General features: G+C 37.9%; 1 protein-coding gene across 1 annotated transcript; it reads right to left on the bottom strand.

The window, feature by feature from the left end:
* Positions 1–6,263: 6,263 nt before the first annotated feature.
* On the bottom strand, positions 6,264–17,980 carry eif3m (eukaryotic translation initiation factor 3, subunit M). The gene is made up of 11 exons (XM_041795314.1): positions 17,840–17,980; positions 15,733–15,865; positions 14,789–14,927; positions 14,420–14,543; positions 13,530–13,624; positions 13,290–13,373; positions 13,082–13,181; positions 12,402–12,483; positions 9,235–9,378; positions 8,865–8,925; positions 6,264–6,504 (listed from the first exon to the last, which is right to left on the bottom strand). Exons 1-11 carry the CDS (start codon positions 17,879–17,881, stop codon positions 6,381–6,383), a joined length of 1,128 nt encoding a protein of 375 aa, XP_041651248.1. The 5' UTR covers positions 17,882–17,980; the 3' UTR covers positions 6,264–6,380.
* Positions 17,981–19,369: the final 1,389 nt, after the last annotated feature.

Consider the following 19,369-nt stretch of genomic DNA (forward strand, 5'->3'; position numbering starts at 1 on the left):
CAGATGAACAGTCTATAAATTAAAAAAGCTACTCCTAAAGAGGTTTATTTTAAGAGCTATAGGAAAAAAAGTGTTTTGGCCTACAGAGGATAAAACAAATATATTTTTTATGAATATAAATGGTAAAAATTCCTACCAATTTCAAACCCTATAAAATCACCTTTAATGACATTTTACATGGCTCTTATCAATACACCTTTCTTGGAATAACATTTTAAAGGAGCCACCCTACAATATATACTTAGACCTACTTTACACTTCACTCAGTCAATCAAACATTAATCAAATAGCACCTATCAGACTTTAAGTTCAAAGTGCTTTAAAAACTGATCAGAAAATTGTTTAACAGATTAACAAGATGGTAGGATGTTAAATATTTAGAGAAAACAAACTTAAAAGCTTTAAAAACAGGTAAAGCCACCGTGAAAACCTTTTCGTATTTGTCTATTTTTTTTAAACATTTTTCTTTTTATAACTGAAGTTGTCTCAAGACATTTTACAAAGAGGGCAAGTCTAGACCGAACTCTCTGTTGTGGCCTATTATAATAAATTTGCATTAATCTTTAATATTATATAAATATACCCTATTATAATAAAGACAAGTGTTAATAACTACAGTAGCGACAAAATCCTTCCCCATTATAGGGCAGGACTGTCAAGCAGACCAGGCTCTTGTTGACAGGTCTCTGTCAAAACTACACTGGGGTTGGGAAGGAATAGGAGGTGTAGGGGCAGGAGAAAAGCAGGAATAGGAGAGGGAAAAGAGAAACAACACAACAAATCAGTCAAATTTGTGGCAGTTCTTGTCATGAACTTATCTTCTGTTTTGTATGAAATTGCTAGAACTTTATTGATGATGGTAGCAATACATGAAAAATTAGCAAAATTAGCAGGAACAGCTATGACTGATGGAAAACATGAAAATAGAACAATGCAGTATTAGCATTAGCAGCTAGGATGGCAATGAAATAGAGAGAACTATAAATATTGCAATGAAGTAGCTCTTGGAGTCAATGAAACTGTTCTAGTAATGATTATAGAAATGAGAATGATTTTAAAAGACAAAGCATTTATTACTATAATACTACCATTAGCAAGAACAATGGCAGTGAAGAGAGAGATGTATAAAATAAAGTATATAAAGGGGGTAATAATTCAAGTTGAATAGTTTTCAAATTCACTTTAAGATTTGAGATAATAATAATAATAATAATAATAATAATAATAATAATAATAATAATATAATAATAATAATAAAAGGGTCCACAGCAGCAGGTTGTCCATACCAGCAAAGATCCAGATGAGTCTATGGGGCCCCGGGGTTGGGGGGAACCCACAGTGACAGATTTTTGGTGACAGAACTAGAACTTTGAGACATACAGAAAGTAATAAACATGACACTAATGCATGCATATCTGGATAAAGAGAGAGAGGGGAGAGAAGCTCAGTGTGCCATGACCCCCCGGCAGTCTAGGCCTATAGCAGCCTAACTAACCAAGAGCTGGTCCAGGCCTGGGTCAGCCCTAACTTTAAGTTTTATAAGAGGAAAGTTTTAAGCCTGCTGTTAAAGGTAAAGAGAGTATCAGCCTCTCTGACTGTGTAAGGTAGACGATTCCAAAGGAGAGAGGCCTGATAACTGAAGGATCTACCTCCCATACTACTTTTAGAGACTGAAGGTACCACGAGCAGGCCAGTATATTGGAAGGATAATACAGCACTATGAGCTCTTTAAGATAGGTTGGTGCCTGACCATTAAGAGCTTTGTAAGTGGGAAGAAATTTTTTAATTCTATAGATTTTATAGGGAGCCAATGGAGGGAGGCTAAAACAGGGGTTTTATGATCTCTTTTCCTGGCTCTGGTCCGTAAACGTGCTGCAGGGTTTTGGACCATCTGAAAGGTCTTTAGTGATTCACTATTACAGCGTGATAGAATTGCAGTAGTCCAACTTTGATGTATTTACTTTTCAGTGTTGAGGCCGATCAGTCATTGGGAAAAAAAGTAGAAAAAATGGCTGGTTAGGCCACAAGTCATCACTTCATCTGATACTTACCCTCAGTTAGCAGGTCAGGTATTAATAAAAAGAATAACAAGTTAATTAATACAGTCCCTGACAACCTGTTTTCTTTTAAAGGTCATAAATACAGGTCAGTATTATTTCCAGTCTGTTTCATGACCAGTTAAATCCTCACAGCAGCTTTAATGTACGTAGGTGACACGTGTTTTCCATTTTAGACACTCAAATTTACAGGGACACAGAGGGACTGGGCCATCTTACTTGAGTGACCCCTTTAAAGTGTCAAGTGCCGTTATTTTGCTGCAACATCTGCTCTGTTTGAGTGTCGATGTCCTTCTCATGTTTACTTTGTCGTACCTTCACTTCTTGTGGGTGGGCACAAATTACTATTGTAACACAATGCTACATATCTTTTGGGATGTTCGACTTTTTTACAAGCACTAAAGCTCCTCTCAGGATCTCTCAGTAGCTTGGAAGCTGATGACTACACCACCACACGCAGGCCTTGTATGGGAAAAGGTTAGGGTATGGGCTTAGGAATCATTTTGACAGAGAAATGGCCAGAGTAGGTGATAAAATACACTTAGCTTTGCTTCTTACTCCACAAAGAATGGTGACTGAAGCAAATTTAGAGACACCACATAAAGCAAAACATGCAGGGACACAGTGATAATAGTTAGTCTGTCTGGCATTGAAGTGTTTATGTTTGACTCTGTCCATGTAAATACACATATCTGTCGCTGAGCCGCTGGGCCTCTTGGTCAGTGTTTATGTAAAGCAGAGATAGGATGCAATCGAACTTATCATTACTGACTACTGGGTGGTGCTAATTGAAGAACAGTGAGAGACTGTCTCTATGCTTGACTCTGGATTCTGTCAGAGTATCTGAAATTTACCCAGAGGAAAGTTGAAAATGAAAAATAAAGATCCAGACTTCATGTAGTTAGAGACGTCAACACACTGCATACTGTCATGTCACTAGTTGAGGGAAATATAGATTTTTATTCATAGGAAAGCATTTTCTTGCCATTGTTACCTTGCTAAATCTGCCATATGCTTTGTTCAGAACTGGGTCTCTGTAAACAATTTAATGAAGATTTAAGTCTAGGCCCCCTCCTTTGGTGACTTGAGATTATATTTGGTTCTCCACAAATAAAGACTGATGGATTGATTAGACTTATTTTGTCCTTCATTAGCTCATACAGTGGTGTCTGTCTGTACTAATACACTGTGAGCTGATTAATAGCCCTGATCATTCTGATCAGGGCTTGGTGTTAAATATTTGTTAATTAAAAATTAATTTAGAGCTCCTGTGAGGAGTTTTTAGCCAGTTATAAAAGAGACTGAAGTTAACACAGATCCCATTTACACTAAGTAAGAACCTATCAGGAGGGTCCTGAGGAAGGATTGATGTGCAACAACACAGATCACTTCTGAGGTGGTGAGGCTGCATTTGCCCACTCTTGTAAAGCAGTCTACTTGTGTGTCCATGGCCACATTTGAAAACACCCCCTTTGATGAAATCTGTAATAGTCCAAAGTAACCAGTTAAAGAAGGTGAACATTATTTGCCTCCTGTTAGTCAAAAATGACAAGCATTTTGTCTTTTTAAGTGGAAATTTTGTACAGTGTCTTAGGGTGCACCTAACCTGCTTGGTTCAGTTGAAACAAACTCAGGATGTTAGTCGAGTTGGTGTGATTCATTTATACTGGTGTGAAAGCCGTCAATCGAGCCTGGTGTAGACTGAACAAATGTACCAAGACCGCTTGAAAGAGCAAGTCTAAGTCTGCTTTTATTCAGACCTTGATGTGGTCTTTTTTTTAGTGAAAACACAAACTGATCTCAATCTGATTTTCTAATGTCAAAATTCAAGAATTTTTGAACTCAGGAATTCTTAGTTTTTTCTTGTAATTGTCCAACTTTTAAACTGTGAAATCTTTAGTGTATTTTCCTCTAAATATACGACTTTATAATCTCAAAAATACCCCCGGACACACACCACACAAATGTTGACCTTTTTCCACAATAATTTATTAAATTATTATCATCACATAATATTTTAGGTTGACTTTAACATGTTGTTGAACATTATGTTTGTAATCCTGATTTTAAAAAGCTATACGCACATCTGACTGACATCTTTAGAGCAGACAGAATCCTGCGTCCTGCCCCTCCTGAGGTGCCCTTAGCCCAGGTCAGGAACCACTGCTCTAGAGCATATTTAACAGAACTGAGTATTGATATAAAATATTTTTTCATGCCTGAAACTGATGCAGTCGAGTAGGCATTAGAATACAGAATTCACAGCATTTTGTTTACATTTCCACAACAAATAATCACCGTCTGTGTAAGACATTTTTTTGTGAGTGGACACTACTTGTACTTCCACAGGATAAAAATCAGTGAAGATAAGAGGAACTGCTTAGTCCACGAGTTTCAAACTGGACACAAACCAAAAGTTTCTCACGTGAGCTTTAAATAATCACTAAATTATAAAGGAAACACTAAATATTTGAATTTAGAGACCTCTAAAGTTAGAGGAATCTGTTTGCTTGTATAAAGGCATTTGCCAAAAAAGGTTTGAAAGTCAGGCACATCCAATGAGCTTATTATTACATTTTTTATTTAAATCCTAATGGTCAGTCTGTAAAAGGAAAAGTTTAGCAGGGTAGAACTATAAACTGAACGAAAATGGCAATAAGGGAAATATATGCAAATCCAAATTATAATACCGGAGCTGTCATCCACAGCTGCTGATAACCTGAGCTGCATATGCAAAAGTTTCCTGTTAAGCTGCTGGAAAATCATCTCATTTGCTTTTCCTCACTGAAAAACGCAGAGCCTCTTTTATCTGTCTATGATAAGAGGCCATGGCATTTGCTGCAGATAAACCAACGGCAGCATGCAGTATTTACATTTGGGATGTCTCACATCATGGACTGTGCACATAACAGTTTCTGTGAGCCAATGAGACAAACTAGAGAGGAGAGAAATCCTTGTACATAGTGAAAAGAGAAGCTGGAAAGCCTTGGCCGATTCAAAAGGATGCATTCACTGAGAGATGGAAACCAAGACATTGGGTTTGCAATCATTCAGTAAAGCTTCGATCACATTAGTTTCTATCTCCTCTCTGCTCCACCTTACGGGTGGGTGTGATGAGGGTACGCTCCTGAGAATGTGTTTTGTGATTTACACTCGCTGATAAGGGTTGGAGATGCTGCTCCCCATGGACAACCGGACAGAAGTGAGCGGTGAGCCTCTGCAGACTTCTGCTGTGATAGGAAAAAGAGCACACTGCTGCAATAAATGTATACCCCTAATGCCCATTTAATCTGAGACAGAATATTTTAGTGGCAGGGTCTGAAGTGATCACATTACTTTGTACACGGCTCTTAAAACAGTAACCAGGATGAGCTGTGGCTTTATTAGCCATATAAAAAGGAGTGAGTATTTGGGGTGGGGGTGGGGATTCACTGTCAGTAGTCTGCTCTTCGTCAGTTTGTGCTGATTTCATCACAGCCCCAGAGGGAAAGAACTCGAACAGACCCCTTTTACACCTAATGCCTGGGCCATATATCATTAGAGTTCACAATCTAATGTTGGACCGCTGCCTGAGAACAGATCTCTCTGTGGGATAAATAGCACTTTAGTTTACATCAATGGGCGAGGGCAAGGTGAACTATAAAAGTGGATGTTAGAAGTCCTTGTTCTTCTACTTTTTAGGCACATAAAGAGACGGTGAGTCACGCTGACTACAGCTGAACTGTATCAGTTAGTCCGCTGGTCGGTTTCAGATTTGCAGTGGCAGTGACTCAGCCCACGCCACAAGCTCAAAGTGTTGATGCTTTGGCTCCGACCTCAGAGGATGGGGTCAGTTTGAGTTCACTTTCCTATTGTCACCTCTCATGTGCGCCCAGACAAGTGACCCTCTCACTTCAGGCTATTTCTCAGCCAAAGTCACAGCTCATCTAATACTGACATTTTGTCCTTTAACCAGAACCAGATGTGGAGAGCCGCTGGAGGACGAGCCCCCATTAAAGTCAATGTATGGCTTTGTGGAAAGATAAGGCAACTCGTGGGGTACTTGTCTGTAAAGACTGAATACACTGTATAAGCACTGTACATTTATGATACAGTTAAGATTTTCATCTCAATCAAAAGGTGATATTACCTATTATAATCAAGCTTCTTGAGTTAATGACATTCAAACCAGATACCTTTAGAAACTACAAAAGGAGCAATCATAGGTGATCTCCATTGATCTTTTATTGGAGGAATATAAAAACTGATCATTTCAGTCATGGTAAATTTGAGAGCACAAAAGAATTAAGGGTCAGGCAGTAGAGACAGTCAGGTTAAGGTGGATTAAGCAGAGGGTGATAGGGCTTGCAGGCTGGTCTTGACGGTTGCGAGGTTGGCCTTCCATGCACTGAGGCTGTCGTGCAGCTGCTGCCACTGCTGCTTGCCAAAGGTTCGGTATGTGCTGTGGCTGGTGGAGGAAAAGAGAAATGTTAAAAATGGCATGAGTGGGCAAAGTAATTTCTCACATTAAAGGCATAAAAAAAGATACATATTTTCTGTACAAGTCCCAAAGTAGAATTATATTAATTACAAGAAACAGAACACAATTACTCAAAGGCAATTTATTTACAATAATGTTTTTTTATATGTACTCTTTTAAAAAACAGTTTTCCACAGACCAGAGCCGAATAAGCTTCTGACATCCATGACCGTGAAGAGAAATGAAACTTCTCTGGCCAGATTCAGGAATGCAGGCTACTCCAACACATGTCAATTAATCAGTTTATCTCTACAGCCTACCTTTGGCCTAACACAAACAATTATAGGAACAGCATAAAGATGCATTGATTTTAAATCAACTGCAGGAATTGAGTACAATTTTAGTGAGAAGAGTTTGACAAAAAGATAAGAACTTCAGTCATAAGCTAGCACAAATTATTATAGTCCTTTTAAAATGAAAATCTGTAATGAAACTGAAAAAACTTCTGTTGTCATTATGCCTTTGTATTTACACAATGTCTGGTGTGATATGTCCCAATGTGTGGTTTTATATAGTACAAGAAGTGCAGCATGTAAGCATACTGCACAAGTTTCACAATCTCTTCAGGGTTTTGCCTGCATGTAAAATTACGGTCACCTCCAGCAAATTTCACACCGCCCCCAGCTCTCAAAGATCTGACATCATGGAAACTGTTATTTTCTGACAAGTACTGCACTAGGTGGATGTCATTTTTATCTGCAATTGTAGTATTACCCCAACGTGGCAGTGCTGTATCAGCAACAGTGCACCTGCAGGTTTCCTAAATTCCCTAGTTATTTTTTCCCCTACAGAAGACACATTGGACAAACAGAACCTGGATGAATGCTGTACTCTGTGTGTAAGCTTAAGACACACACACAAAAACTGGTATCATCCAAAATCTTAGGAAGTCAGACTAGAAACAGCTGGAATTTAGAATTGGCCAATCGACATGGATCCATCTCTGGTTTAAGTAGCTACAAGAGCATAAAGGTGTTTAAAGAGAACACCTTCTTTCATAGATTTAGCCTCTTAATTTTTGCTCAAAAGGTGCACTGCATTCATATATTTAACGTTAAACTTTCTAGCCTTCCCTAGAAAGTTTGAAGTGCACCACCTCTGCCTCTAGGTAAAAACCTTGCTCTCACAGCGCTGTTCCACCATGCTGCTTACACACTGATACCCCCCTCCCCTCATTAAGCCTCTGTCATTAACTTCAATGTGTGTTGCGCTTTGCAGATGAGGTGCAGAAGGGGTGTAAATTCAGGATGGACTGATGAATCAGTTTCACACTGGGATCAGCTGATATTAGCCTTCTTGACAGAAACGAGCCCATAGGCAAATACTGTGGCATGAATTGGTGTCAATGGCTGATGCTTATCTCTGTGTTCCATCAGTTTAACATTGCCACCTGGCACACAAAACTCCTGACTAAGAGAAGAGGTTTTTATATGGCAGAGGGAGTGACTTGCTGAAAAACTCTGATCTGTTGTTGGCGCTGTGGGAAACTGACACCAAAAAGAAAAAAAAAAAACACTGTACTCGGCCCTGATTTCAGGGTATATACAGAAAATCTAACATGAAATTTAAAACCCTTTACAAGACCCTCTTCAGACATTTTAAGACCCTACCACAACTTCAATTTTTAACCCAGTACATCAGCAACACAGCTGCGTATGTGTTTCATGCTGATTGTAAGATAAAATGTGACAAAGAAAAGAAATGTCAGCAGTATTTCTTATTGTAGTATGCATATTGAGCTTTCTTTGAGCATTTGAGATCAGACTTTAAGAAAATAGACTGTTTGATACCATAAACAAGCAGGTAATGGAAGATCTGAATTTTCTACTTAAGTGCCATAAAGTAGTCATAGCAGGATCTAGACATACCTATCCATAAGTCTCATTTTTTGGAACTGAAATGTTTATTTAACCTTCTACCAAAATTCAAAAAAAGAGAAAAATGCCATAAAATTTTCTTTTTTTTGTATCACATTTGATACATCTGACATTTTTGTCAACTGATAATATACTGGAAGAAAATGTTTTATCATTTATCTGATTGTGTTCAAAAGCTTTTTAAACAATAATTGATCCCATTGAGTAGATAGAAGTCTCATAAAAGTATTTTTCAAATATGATTCAATAGGCTTTAAAGGGGTTACAATTTGAGCAGCTAAGACCTTAGAGTCTTGCATTTTAGACTTTTTAATACCCTTTAAAAACATCTGCTGTGATCTTTCCAATACTCATCTTAATTTAGAGCAACAGAATTAAGGTCACATTTCATACTTCCAGGGGAACTCTTACCTTACAACAACTTTTCGCTGTGTCTGGTCGATTTTGCAGTACACCATCTTGGTACGAACAGCTACAACAAAGGCAGACATTAAGGGAATAAAGTTACAGCAAAAGCTCAGGCAGAGCAATAAAACTACTGACACAAGAAGGAAAATGAGACTGGAAGGAGGAAACTAATTCCTAGTGACAAAACACTGAGATTGTTATTCTTGGTTCTGTGCCATATCAAATCCTGCTCATGTCACCATCACACTCTTTTAAAAAAGGGGTTTGTGGCTATCAGTACCATTCTAAAACAAAGTTGTTTTTGAGAATCAAATATTAGACTTGGAAGACAATGTCAGACAGCTAGGGTCCATTTAAGGTGAAGTGTCTGTACCGTCAATGACAAACGCCTCGACGTCATCTGCTCCGATCTGCAGCTCCTGTTGCATGGTGTCGAAGGAGATCTCCTTGAATTCCACTGCCATGCCCATGAATGTCAGCAGACGCATCTTGGACATGTTCTGCTCATGAGACAGGCCTGTAGAGCAACACGCAGGGATCATTAAACACAAAGCAGTCACAGTCGATTACCCTCCACTCAGGGAGTTTCCCTCTGATAGTTGTTTCTACATTTAGGAACTCGCAGTCAGGGAATCTGCTCATTAACACAAACATCGCTCCACATTGTCTGTTTGCAGAGTCCATCCTACACATGCTTTTAATTGCATCCAAGCCTTTTGCAGTGAGAAGGGACACACTGCTGACACTCACATTCCTGCTCTGTGTCAACAGAGCGGTGGCTCAAACACTTTCAAACATCACGCTGTAGTTAATATTTTAGTTGGAAATTTAAAGATGCTCTGATTCTTGTATGAAAAGATTGTTCAGACAGCTTTGAAATGAATTTCTGCACTGCAAAATATATGCAAACAGAAAGAAAACCAGAAGGATTCAGATGTTTCATTAAATTCAATTTAAATTCTTATTTTTATCTCTTTGAGATTTTTCCATCACCACCAAAAGACAGCAGTGTTTTTGAGCAACTGATTGAAAAAGACTTCTATCACAGTTCAAAAAGAATACATCTGACTACCTTATAAAGTAGTGCCATAGCACGTACAGGCATAGTAAGTCTGGAAAATAAGTAATACCAGCACAGACAGTGAAGACACTCTTCAAGTTCTGAGGGTCTACCAGAGGAGAAAAAAGTTTTAGCTGTGGACCTGTGGAGTTAGAAATCCTGCAAGCTACCAGTGCAGTAGTTGAACTTTGAGCCTATGATGACAGTTGTGAAGTACAAACCTACAAACCTCAAGTCTGCTGCCTCTGCTGGTAACCTATTGTCTTTAATCCAGGAGTCTTCCTGTCACCTTATTGAAACCATCACTCCATGAGGTTTATTTGCTTAAAAGAATACCAATCTTTCCTTTAACAGCAAGATTAGAACAAAGTGAGGCCCCACTATTGGGGCTTTCCATTACATTGAACGGCTTGGCTCTACTTGGTTTGACTCAACATGGCAGCCCAGCGCAGCAGGGGATTGGCTTTCAAATCACAACCAAGCAACGCGTTTGAGGGCACTTCTAGAGTTGATGACGTGGCGTTTCAAGCCAATGATGTGAAATAGCTGCATTTCAGTGAGCGTTGTTTTGTTAGAGAGTTGGCCATTGTTTCAACTTCAATGTTTACTCTTCTTTATTGGTAATCCGGCAAGTACATCAGAGTTTGGTGAAGCGGTTGCTACCTAAACATGTCTGTGAGACATCACTGAATGATGACAAACTGCTGTGATGTCACTAGGCGCACTTGGAGGCCGAGGAGGTGCGCTTTGGCCCTGATTTGGGCACAGCTTGGCATTGTGCGATGCAGCCAAACTGGCGATGAAAAACTAAATTAGCTCGGCTTGGTTTGGGTTGTTACAGCGTTACAATGTCATTTAGCAGACACTTTTGTCCAAAGCGTCTTACATCAGGGACAGGTGTTCCTGGCATTAAGAACCTTGCCTAAAGGCCCACACTGGACACATTAGCTCTGACTGATTTGAACCCCCAATCTCCCATACCACAGTCAACAATATAAACCACTGAGCTATCCAGCCTTTTGGCGTTGCCAAAAGTCAAAGTGGAAAAGCCCCATATATTTCACAGCACATTTTCAGCAGGGAAGCAACTACATGCACAATGACTGGGGCAAATCTTAGAATCAGGTTGAGTGCAACGTGTGATGATGGCGGCTGTACTTGTGGTACCAACTGTGCATGTTTAAGCCGCTTAGAAATACTGGTAGATTTCCTACACTGGTATAAAGGATAGTGCAGATTGAAAAATATGTATCAAAAGTGTGTCTGAAACTCTGAATTTTACAGCATTTCTTCTGTGCTCAAGAGACACTGCAGTATTGTACCAAAGAACAGTTTTATCAGGTTCATTTAATAATATTGACTTTAAATTTATCAAGTATGAGTAATATAAATGCAAAGAGCAATTATTTGATGCATCTTTCACAACAACAAACATGATGACATTTCAAGTAATCAGACCACCGCAGTAACTCTGTTTTTTGACTTTGCTTCATTTCATTGTTTTCCCTATTCTTCTTTTGGCTATAATCTGAGATACTAACTTGGGCTGTGACAAAACCCTTATCCCACGAGAAAAGATTTGGGTACACCAGAATGAGATGAGACGAGATTTTACACTCGATGAGAACTCTTAGGATGTTTTGATCTTGGGGAACAAGATCTTGTCACATCCCTAATCTTAACTGTTTATATTCTGTTTTCTTTTCTTTGGCTCCTGAATAAAGCTACCTTTTCTTGTGGATATTTCCACCAAAAGTGTGAGCCCCAGAAGTACTGTAGGTTAGCCAAGGGTTTTTTTTTTATTTTTTTTTACAATAACTAAAAATCATCAGAATAAAAAAAAATCTTGTTCTAAATTATCATAAAGTATTCCGAAGTATCACAAATTCTCAAAAGTAACAAAACACAACCAGAAGTTTTAACTCAGATCACCCCTTTATCATTTATTTTGTGATACAATGGGTGTCACAGTTTAACTGGTGCTGGAATAATTGGCGACACTGTTAAACATTCTACTATGCCACTTGCTTCCTGATTTTAAGAGGTAATAAATGTCTTTGGAGACATGAATGCTACTTTGGAAGAGTTGCTGGGCCAGAAGGTATATTTACAGAGATAAATATTAATACAGGAAATGTAAATGACTTTGCAGATGCCTGAATAAAACAAAATTAATTGCTGTGGTTCATTAATTGTACTTTGTCACTCTGAAAACCCTTTGAGTTATGTTAATAGCTCTGAGAGATTTGCGTTGAGATCCCTGTTTATGAAACAAAAATATGATGAATAAAAGGTAAATATTTGAGTCTAATATTCTAATTGTATGTTTTTTTTTTTGGTGGGCCTTGGAAGATATTCATGTCTCAATTTGGGCCGTAGCATCCTGAAGTCTGGGAAAGGCTGTTCTAAAATTGCCAGTGTGTGTTACTGTGTTCATGCAGAGCTGATTCAAACCAGCATCTCAAGGAAAGTTAACTTACCCAGAGAATCGATGAAGTCTTTATTGTTCTGGTAAAACTTGACGTAGGCTGCTAACTTCGCACTCACAAATATGGTTAATAGCTGGAGAAGAGGAAGAAATTACACCATAGATTAGACACAATCAGAGCCACTTTTATCAGCTCAGTTTTGAAATTATCTAAACTATTGAAATTACATACATTAATGTATTGAAGTTTTTCTCATGATGAACATTGGACTTAACTATTAATATCTCCAGGAAGGCTAGCTTGTTGACCCATGAAGTCTCTTTTACGAAACTGTGCGCACACCCTCTTATAAAAATGTTTTCATTGTCTCGGACTGTTCAGCTGGCGATGTACAAACATTCCTGCTGCTCACTGTTAAGAGTTTATGAACCATTGAGCAGTCTGCAATTAAACATCAGGCTATGTTTGTCTTCGCTGTGCTGACACTTCATATTAACAACAAGCTTCAGAAAACCATTTTAAAACACACAATAGGCATTATAAGCAAGTGCCTTTAATTCTAATCACGTTAATGATTTTATACTACATATGAAGGATGACAGAATAGTCACAATGATGAATGGATCATTTGTCTTCACAGCCAATAATTTTATTTTGCTTTAATCAAGTTATAGAAGGCTGACTGATTCTAGAAAATTCTGACAAAGATATCAATATCATTCATTTCTTACATCATGGATGAGTTCTCCCTCAAGAAAGCGAACAGGTTTCAGGGTGAGCAGGTGGTCCATCAGGAAGGTGTTGGGGTCTTTGAGAGCTCGCACGATACATCTAAAGAAAAGGGACACAGTCACAAATGCAGGTGTTTACGTTAAGTCTGAGGGATGTGCGTTATATCAAGACCTTGGGACACATATTAAACATAGTGCTTAATTTTACCTGTGAGCATCAACGCGTGCTTGTGAAGCATTGTCTTCTGTGTAACTTCCCAGCAGCTCAACCATCACTTTAGCAGCAGCCTCACTGTGAAATTAAATGAGCGCATCAATTGTTGGAGACTCCTGCACTGAAATAATTTCTTTTAGAGGGTTAAACAAAATTTAAGATTTAAGCCCAAAGGTGTGTGAATAAAAGGAAACTACATTAATGTAATGTATATCCGACTCTATTTGTAGTTACCTCTTTTTGCAGTCAACCAATGCTTCATACACCAGCCTCAAGAGAGTGTGCTTCTTTTCTGTGTTCAGGTTCCAATCAACAATCCATTTGCGCACCTGATAAGCAGCACAAACAGGCATCATTAATCAGCTGCACAAGAAAAATGCACTCTGAGAAAATTTGACACTTTGTATAATAAAAACAAGCAGCAAAAGGAACTTAATATTGAGATTTCAAAAGAATGGCTCTACTTGTGTGAAAGAACACACCATGAACAGTTCAAGGACAAGGAGGGAGTTTGGCTGGAAAAATGTAACCTGTTATAAAATTATACCCAAACAAACTGGTTCATTACAACCATGTCCGATGTTGTGTGGGAACAGGGGCAAACTATTTGTATATGTTTAGGGAATGGCAGAGTTTAAACTTATTGTGGGGGGAAAAGTGTATGGTACAAAAATGTATAAATATTTAACCAGAATATAATTTATATTGTGCATAAAAGGAATAATGAGAAATTAGTACAAGTCTAACCATCCTAATATGCAACAATGACAAGAAATCACAAGATTTCTCAGATGAAAACAGTAACCTACCATCTAAAACTGAAAAAAAAAAATGTTATTAGCAGTAAGTGAATGAAATTGATTATTTGTGAAATGTTATGAAATGCTAAGTGACAAACATTAACCTGGAGATATTGTTCTGATTCTGTTTGTTTTGTCTATGCTTTATTGTTTAATCCATATAAATGACTTTAAAAAAACACAAGTTCCCATGCATAGTAATAATTACTATTTACAAACAAAAATCAATTAATTTGAAGTTAAAAAAGGTGACAACTATTCTTGATGCTTTTTTTCAGAAGCAGTAGGGTCAGTTACTCCAAAGTTATCAGTGAGCTTATTTACCTGATCAAGGTCGGTGGGAATGAAGGAGATGGCGTTACAAGTTGCTGCCACCTTAATGAGGCTGCAGAAGACCGTGTACCTCACTGGAGTGTTCTCATCCATGCCGTGAAACAGGTTACTCAGCCTGGACCATCAAAACACGACACAGATAGTAACTGGTTTCAACAGTGATGAGATTTTGTGCAATTGTTCTTTTTATTACTTATCATGATGTAATGATAAGAGAAATCAGAAAAATTGGCTAACAGCAAAACCAAGGCCTAATTAGTTTTCATACCTGTGACAGGCGTACATGATCAGAGATGCAGAAAGAAGTATGAAGACACAGTTATGAATATATCAAAGGCAAAGGGTTAATAAAGGACTCACAGCTGCATCCTGAGGGATGGTCTCTCTCCCTCACGGAACTTCACCAGTTTCTCACATAGACTCTCAATGAGGGCTTCCTGCTTCTCAGTCTCCAGGATTAACAGCAGAGACACGATGCTGTTCATCACACTCTCCACGTCTGAAAAGAGACACAGTCACATGCAGAGTTTTACTATTATCTGTTCGGGAGCACCAATTTCCAAATAATTTACTGCTATTAGCCGTGGTATATTAATATATTCATTTAAAACATCTTGGTGAACCTAGTCCAGTGTATTGTTGTAAAAACAACTAGTCATCATAACTTGTAATTCATTGTAAGTTAAGCTAGCATTTAGTGTAAATGCCATTATTCCTTGATACTTTGTGCTTTATCATCTAAGCTAAATAAATAATTAAGAGTATTGATCTTTAAATTCACTGAATCTGACATAAAGCACGAGAATATGTTTTCATCCAAATCAAACAAACGAAAACATTCCCACTGTAAATGGGAGAACTTGCAAAAGTGATCCGAATGAAATTTAACTGTGGCTCAAAACGATATACATCATTCCTAAACAGACATTTCAACAAGGGATTATACAGAGCAGGAATTATTCCCGGTCAGCCATGAATGATGATGTTAGCTTGATTCTTAATTTTTTGGGTGAACTGATGCTTTTTATCCCACTTATGTCAAATTCAATCAACTTAAAATTTTAAGATACCATACATTTTTAGTACAAAAAACTACTTTTTAAAAAAATTTACAATGATGACCGGTATAGCCCATGGGGACATATAAAAAGAGCTGAACCATTATTTCTGTTACTAACAGACCAGTACTTTACTTGTATCACATTTCAAAGTATCTACTTATGAAAAAGATCCAATTTTACAGCACAAATCATTAATCAGAGACTATCAATAAGATGTGCATGTTAGTGGTAACCATCACCTACCTTTATCATCATCCTTGAGGCAGACATCACATGCCTCAATGATCTGAGCCAGATCTACATGAAGTCCACCTTCAGAGTTTTCTTCTGATATTTCAGCTCCTTTAGACTTGATGTAGGCTCGCAGCTCTGAGGCCTGAAACAAGTGACAACAAAACTCTTAGTTTCGAAGTTAAACTATATAAATAATACACCGCATTAGTTCCATGGTGGTGTGCATATAACTAGTATAATAGAACAGATTGTTGTGAATTTTTTAACAGTTTGAATCAAAGTCAAGTTTGGTGTAAACAATTATGAAGCACACAAACAAGCCTGCATACATCAGTATTAATTTGGCAGCTATCTCAAATTTAGTCATAGTCTTTAGATCAAAATGATCATTACCTTATGTCACATTTAAGTCACTTTTGATCTTTATATTTTTAGTCTAGTTTTAATAAAAAAACAACCAAAAAAACAAAACAAACAAACATTTTAGTCCATTCTTCACCAATAACAAGTCATTACATTTTAGTCTTTAATTCAAGTCACAATGTTTTGTTTTTCTTAATTTAATCAGAAAAATCTAAAATTTAAATAAATGTAAAGCCCTTACATTAATTAATCATCAATACCATAATTGATTTATAATACACTGATGAAAATATTGCCATACCTTATATGCATAGTGGTGAAATATATAACATAATAATATAATTTTAATTGATGAAATTAACACTGGCTTACATACAGTGCAGGAAGAGGCAGAAAATTCAGGTGCTAATTCTGATATGGGTATCAGCATATATTAGCTTAAAAAGTGAATTATCTGTATTGGCAGATATGAGAATTTCAGTCTACATTTATAACGAATTTTGGTTGGGGATGCAAGATGTCATGAGCGAAAACCACAAGGACCTGAAAAAGTAAATGTCAGACATTTTTAAAAGCATGTGTATAAATGGTATTTTCATCACTTTTTATTTTATTTATTCAAAGCTGATGCCTATTGTTTGATGTTGATGTCTTTTGTTGTTCATGTGTTACGGTCTTAGTGCGAGACAAATCCCCTTAGGGGCAATAAAGGTTTCATTTATAAAACCCAAAACATTAAACTATCATTGTGTGATGTCTTCTTTTTTAAATCAGACCATACACTCTCTAGGCTTGGGTGTTACTGTCAGTCAGTCTGCTGCTGTCAGAGACTAAAACTAAGCAGTTTTTGTCTCTTATTTTATTTTAGCAAGTTTTATAAGCATACAATACATTTTTAGTTAGTTTCCCTTTTTAAAAGCTTGGTTTAGATTTACTTTCAATGAAGTAAGATGACTTTAGCATTTTAAGTTTTGGTTATTTAGTAGTTTAAGTTAACTATAACAACCTTGGTGTGAACTTATTCAGATTATAGTGTAGGCTAAATATCGACATATTAGGTATCAGCAAAAGTCCAATATCGTGCATCCCTAATAGAAAACGTGAAATTAAGAAAATAATATGGAGATGCAAACATAATAAACTGATAACAAATATACAGTAATAAAACCAATGTAACATCTATTTCAATACAGGCATTGACATAATAATGTTAATTATAATACTATACCAAAACAGAATTCAGATAAACCATACATACATGGGAAGAAATACAGGGCGAGTAGTTAGAAAACATGAAATCAAAATGAAATTCTGTTTTAATCTAACTGTGTTTTTTTAGTTAAGGTTATAATGTGATAAGGGTGATTTAAAGCGTGTATAACATAAAACAGCTTTGTTTATATAGATGCTTAGCTTAGCAGGTAGCATCCAGGTAGGGTAGGTAGCTTCCATAACACTTAGAAAACATATGTGGTTTTAAAACACAAAAACAGACTGAAAGCACACATAATGGCAACAGCTTAAACTAAAGCTATTTAAGGGAGTAGAAGAACCATTCAGTCAATGAAAATGTGTTTCCATATGTCACACTATCACCATGTAGCTAACAATCAGAGCCTAGCTGTCAGCAGCTAAGAGCGGTTAGCATTTTAGCTAACTAGCATGCTAACTCATCCGGTTGAATAGTTTTCAATTATCGATCCATCCTCGTTTGAAACAATGCTTAATGAATTCGTAAAGGCTAGAGCTGTACCTGGTCTTCCTCCGTGATGTCGATAAACGCTGGGACGCTCATGTTTGGTGATTCTGTGAGCCCAGATGGTGAGATCCACGCTCCAACCACTGCTGAGACCTGAGCGGAAAGGAAACGCTAACAGAGAGCCGGTGAAACTGAAGCTCTTCCGGGTCAGGATCTTAAAGCCGCGGTAACACGACTTTGAAAACTGTTGAGAGGATGCCTCGTGAGCATCTGAGAAGACACTAACAATGTTGCTTCGACAAACTGTTCTATCTCATTTAAAGTATGTAGGCTACCATTGAATGAACAAACATTTAAACAACATGTTTCCAGACAGGTGGAGGAATCCTTGTCTACAAAGTTCTGCTTACTTTCAGGTGGTACAATCTCTTCCTTCAGAGGTCAGACCTAAACTATAAATCACTTTCACTTCCACCACCATATCCTCATCTTTCATTCTTTCTTATCCAGGTATCTATCTCCTCTGTGGGAGATTAACCCTGAATGTCTCGGAGGAGAGTTACAGAGGTGAACCTGATCCCCAGGAGAGGTTATCTGATTGAGACTCAGGGACCACCATGACTGGCCAGGCCCAGAGGAGCTGTCCAACCCGGAAACACCATCAGTGTCAGAGGGCAACACTCTTCAGCCTCATACCCGCTGACCTATTGGCATGCTATTGCGCCTCAGTACCAGGTGGGTCCCTGTGTACTGCTACAATGGCAGGCCGCTTGGTGATTGAGGTGAGCGGGGTGAAAAGGGTAAGTGGAGCAGGAGTTCACTCCAAAACTATGTGGTCAGGTTACTAACATTGTGAGTAGTCTGAGTCCCTGTGGAGTGTTTTCCATTTCCATCCTGAACTGCAGCTCACAGTTCATCTGTCACAAAAATATGTGTATTTTAGGGGCTTCATAGACTACAGAGACACAGCATGCCATTTCATAATTCCCTGAAAGTCTGCTTGTCACATATTTCTCTTAGCAGGAACTGAGCTCTGTTGCATTCAAAAGGATATATTTGTAAAAATAGTGGGCTGAGGGGAAATAGCTGATGGAGTGTTTCACCATAATGCTCGTACGATGCGTCATTCAGTTGGGAAGGCAAGTGCCTGGTACCAAATCCAACCCTCACTCTCTCCCTGCCCTCGCATGCTGTCATGGCAAAGAATTTATAGCTGCTTCCACACAAGTGTGCTTGTGTAACTGCAAGACTTTCATTATCTGATTAACAGCTGGTGTCAAGTGCCTGGTGTATTTCAAGTCCACAATAAGAGTTTTAGAGGCTTTGAAGCTCCAGGTGCATGTGAGACTTTGTTTTTGTCTCATTTAAAGGCTCTTTAAAATGCCACAGTGTATCATGATGCTTAATAGCTGTATCACTGATTCCTAAACTGTGGTATGTGTGTAACTAGTGGTACGTGAGCTTTGTGGTGTGTAAGGGCCTTGCTGAAAGGCCTTACAAGTGGTCAAATCCTTAAGTATAAATTGAAAAATTGATATTTATTTCCTTTATAAAGTTAAAACAATACAATTTCTGCCATTTGAG

Source organism: Cheilinus undulatus, linkage group 1, assembly GCF_018320785.1.
Source record: "Cheilinus undulatus linkage group 1, ASM1832078v1, whole genome shotgun sequence".
Lineage (NCBI taxonomy): Eukaryota > Metazoa > Chordata > Actinopteri > Labriformes > Labridae > Cheilinus > Cheilinus undulatus.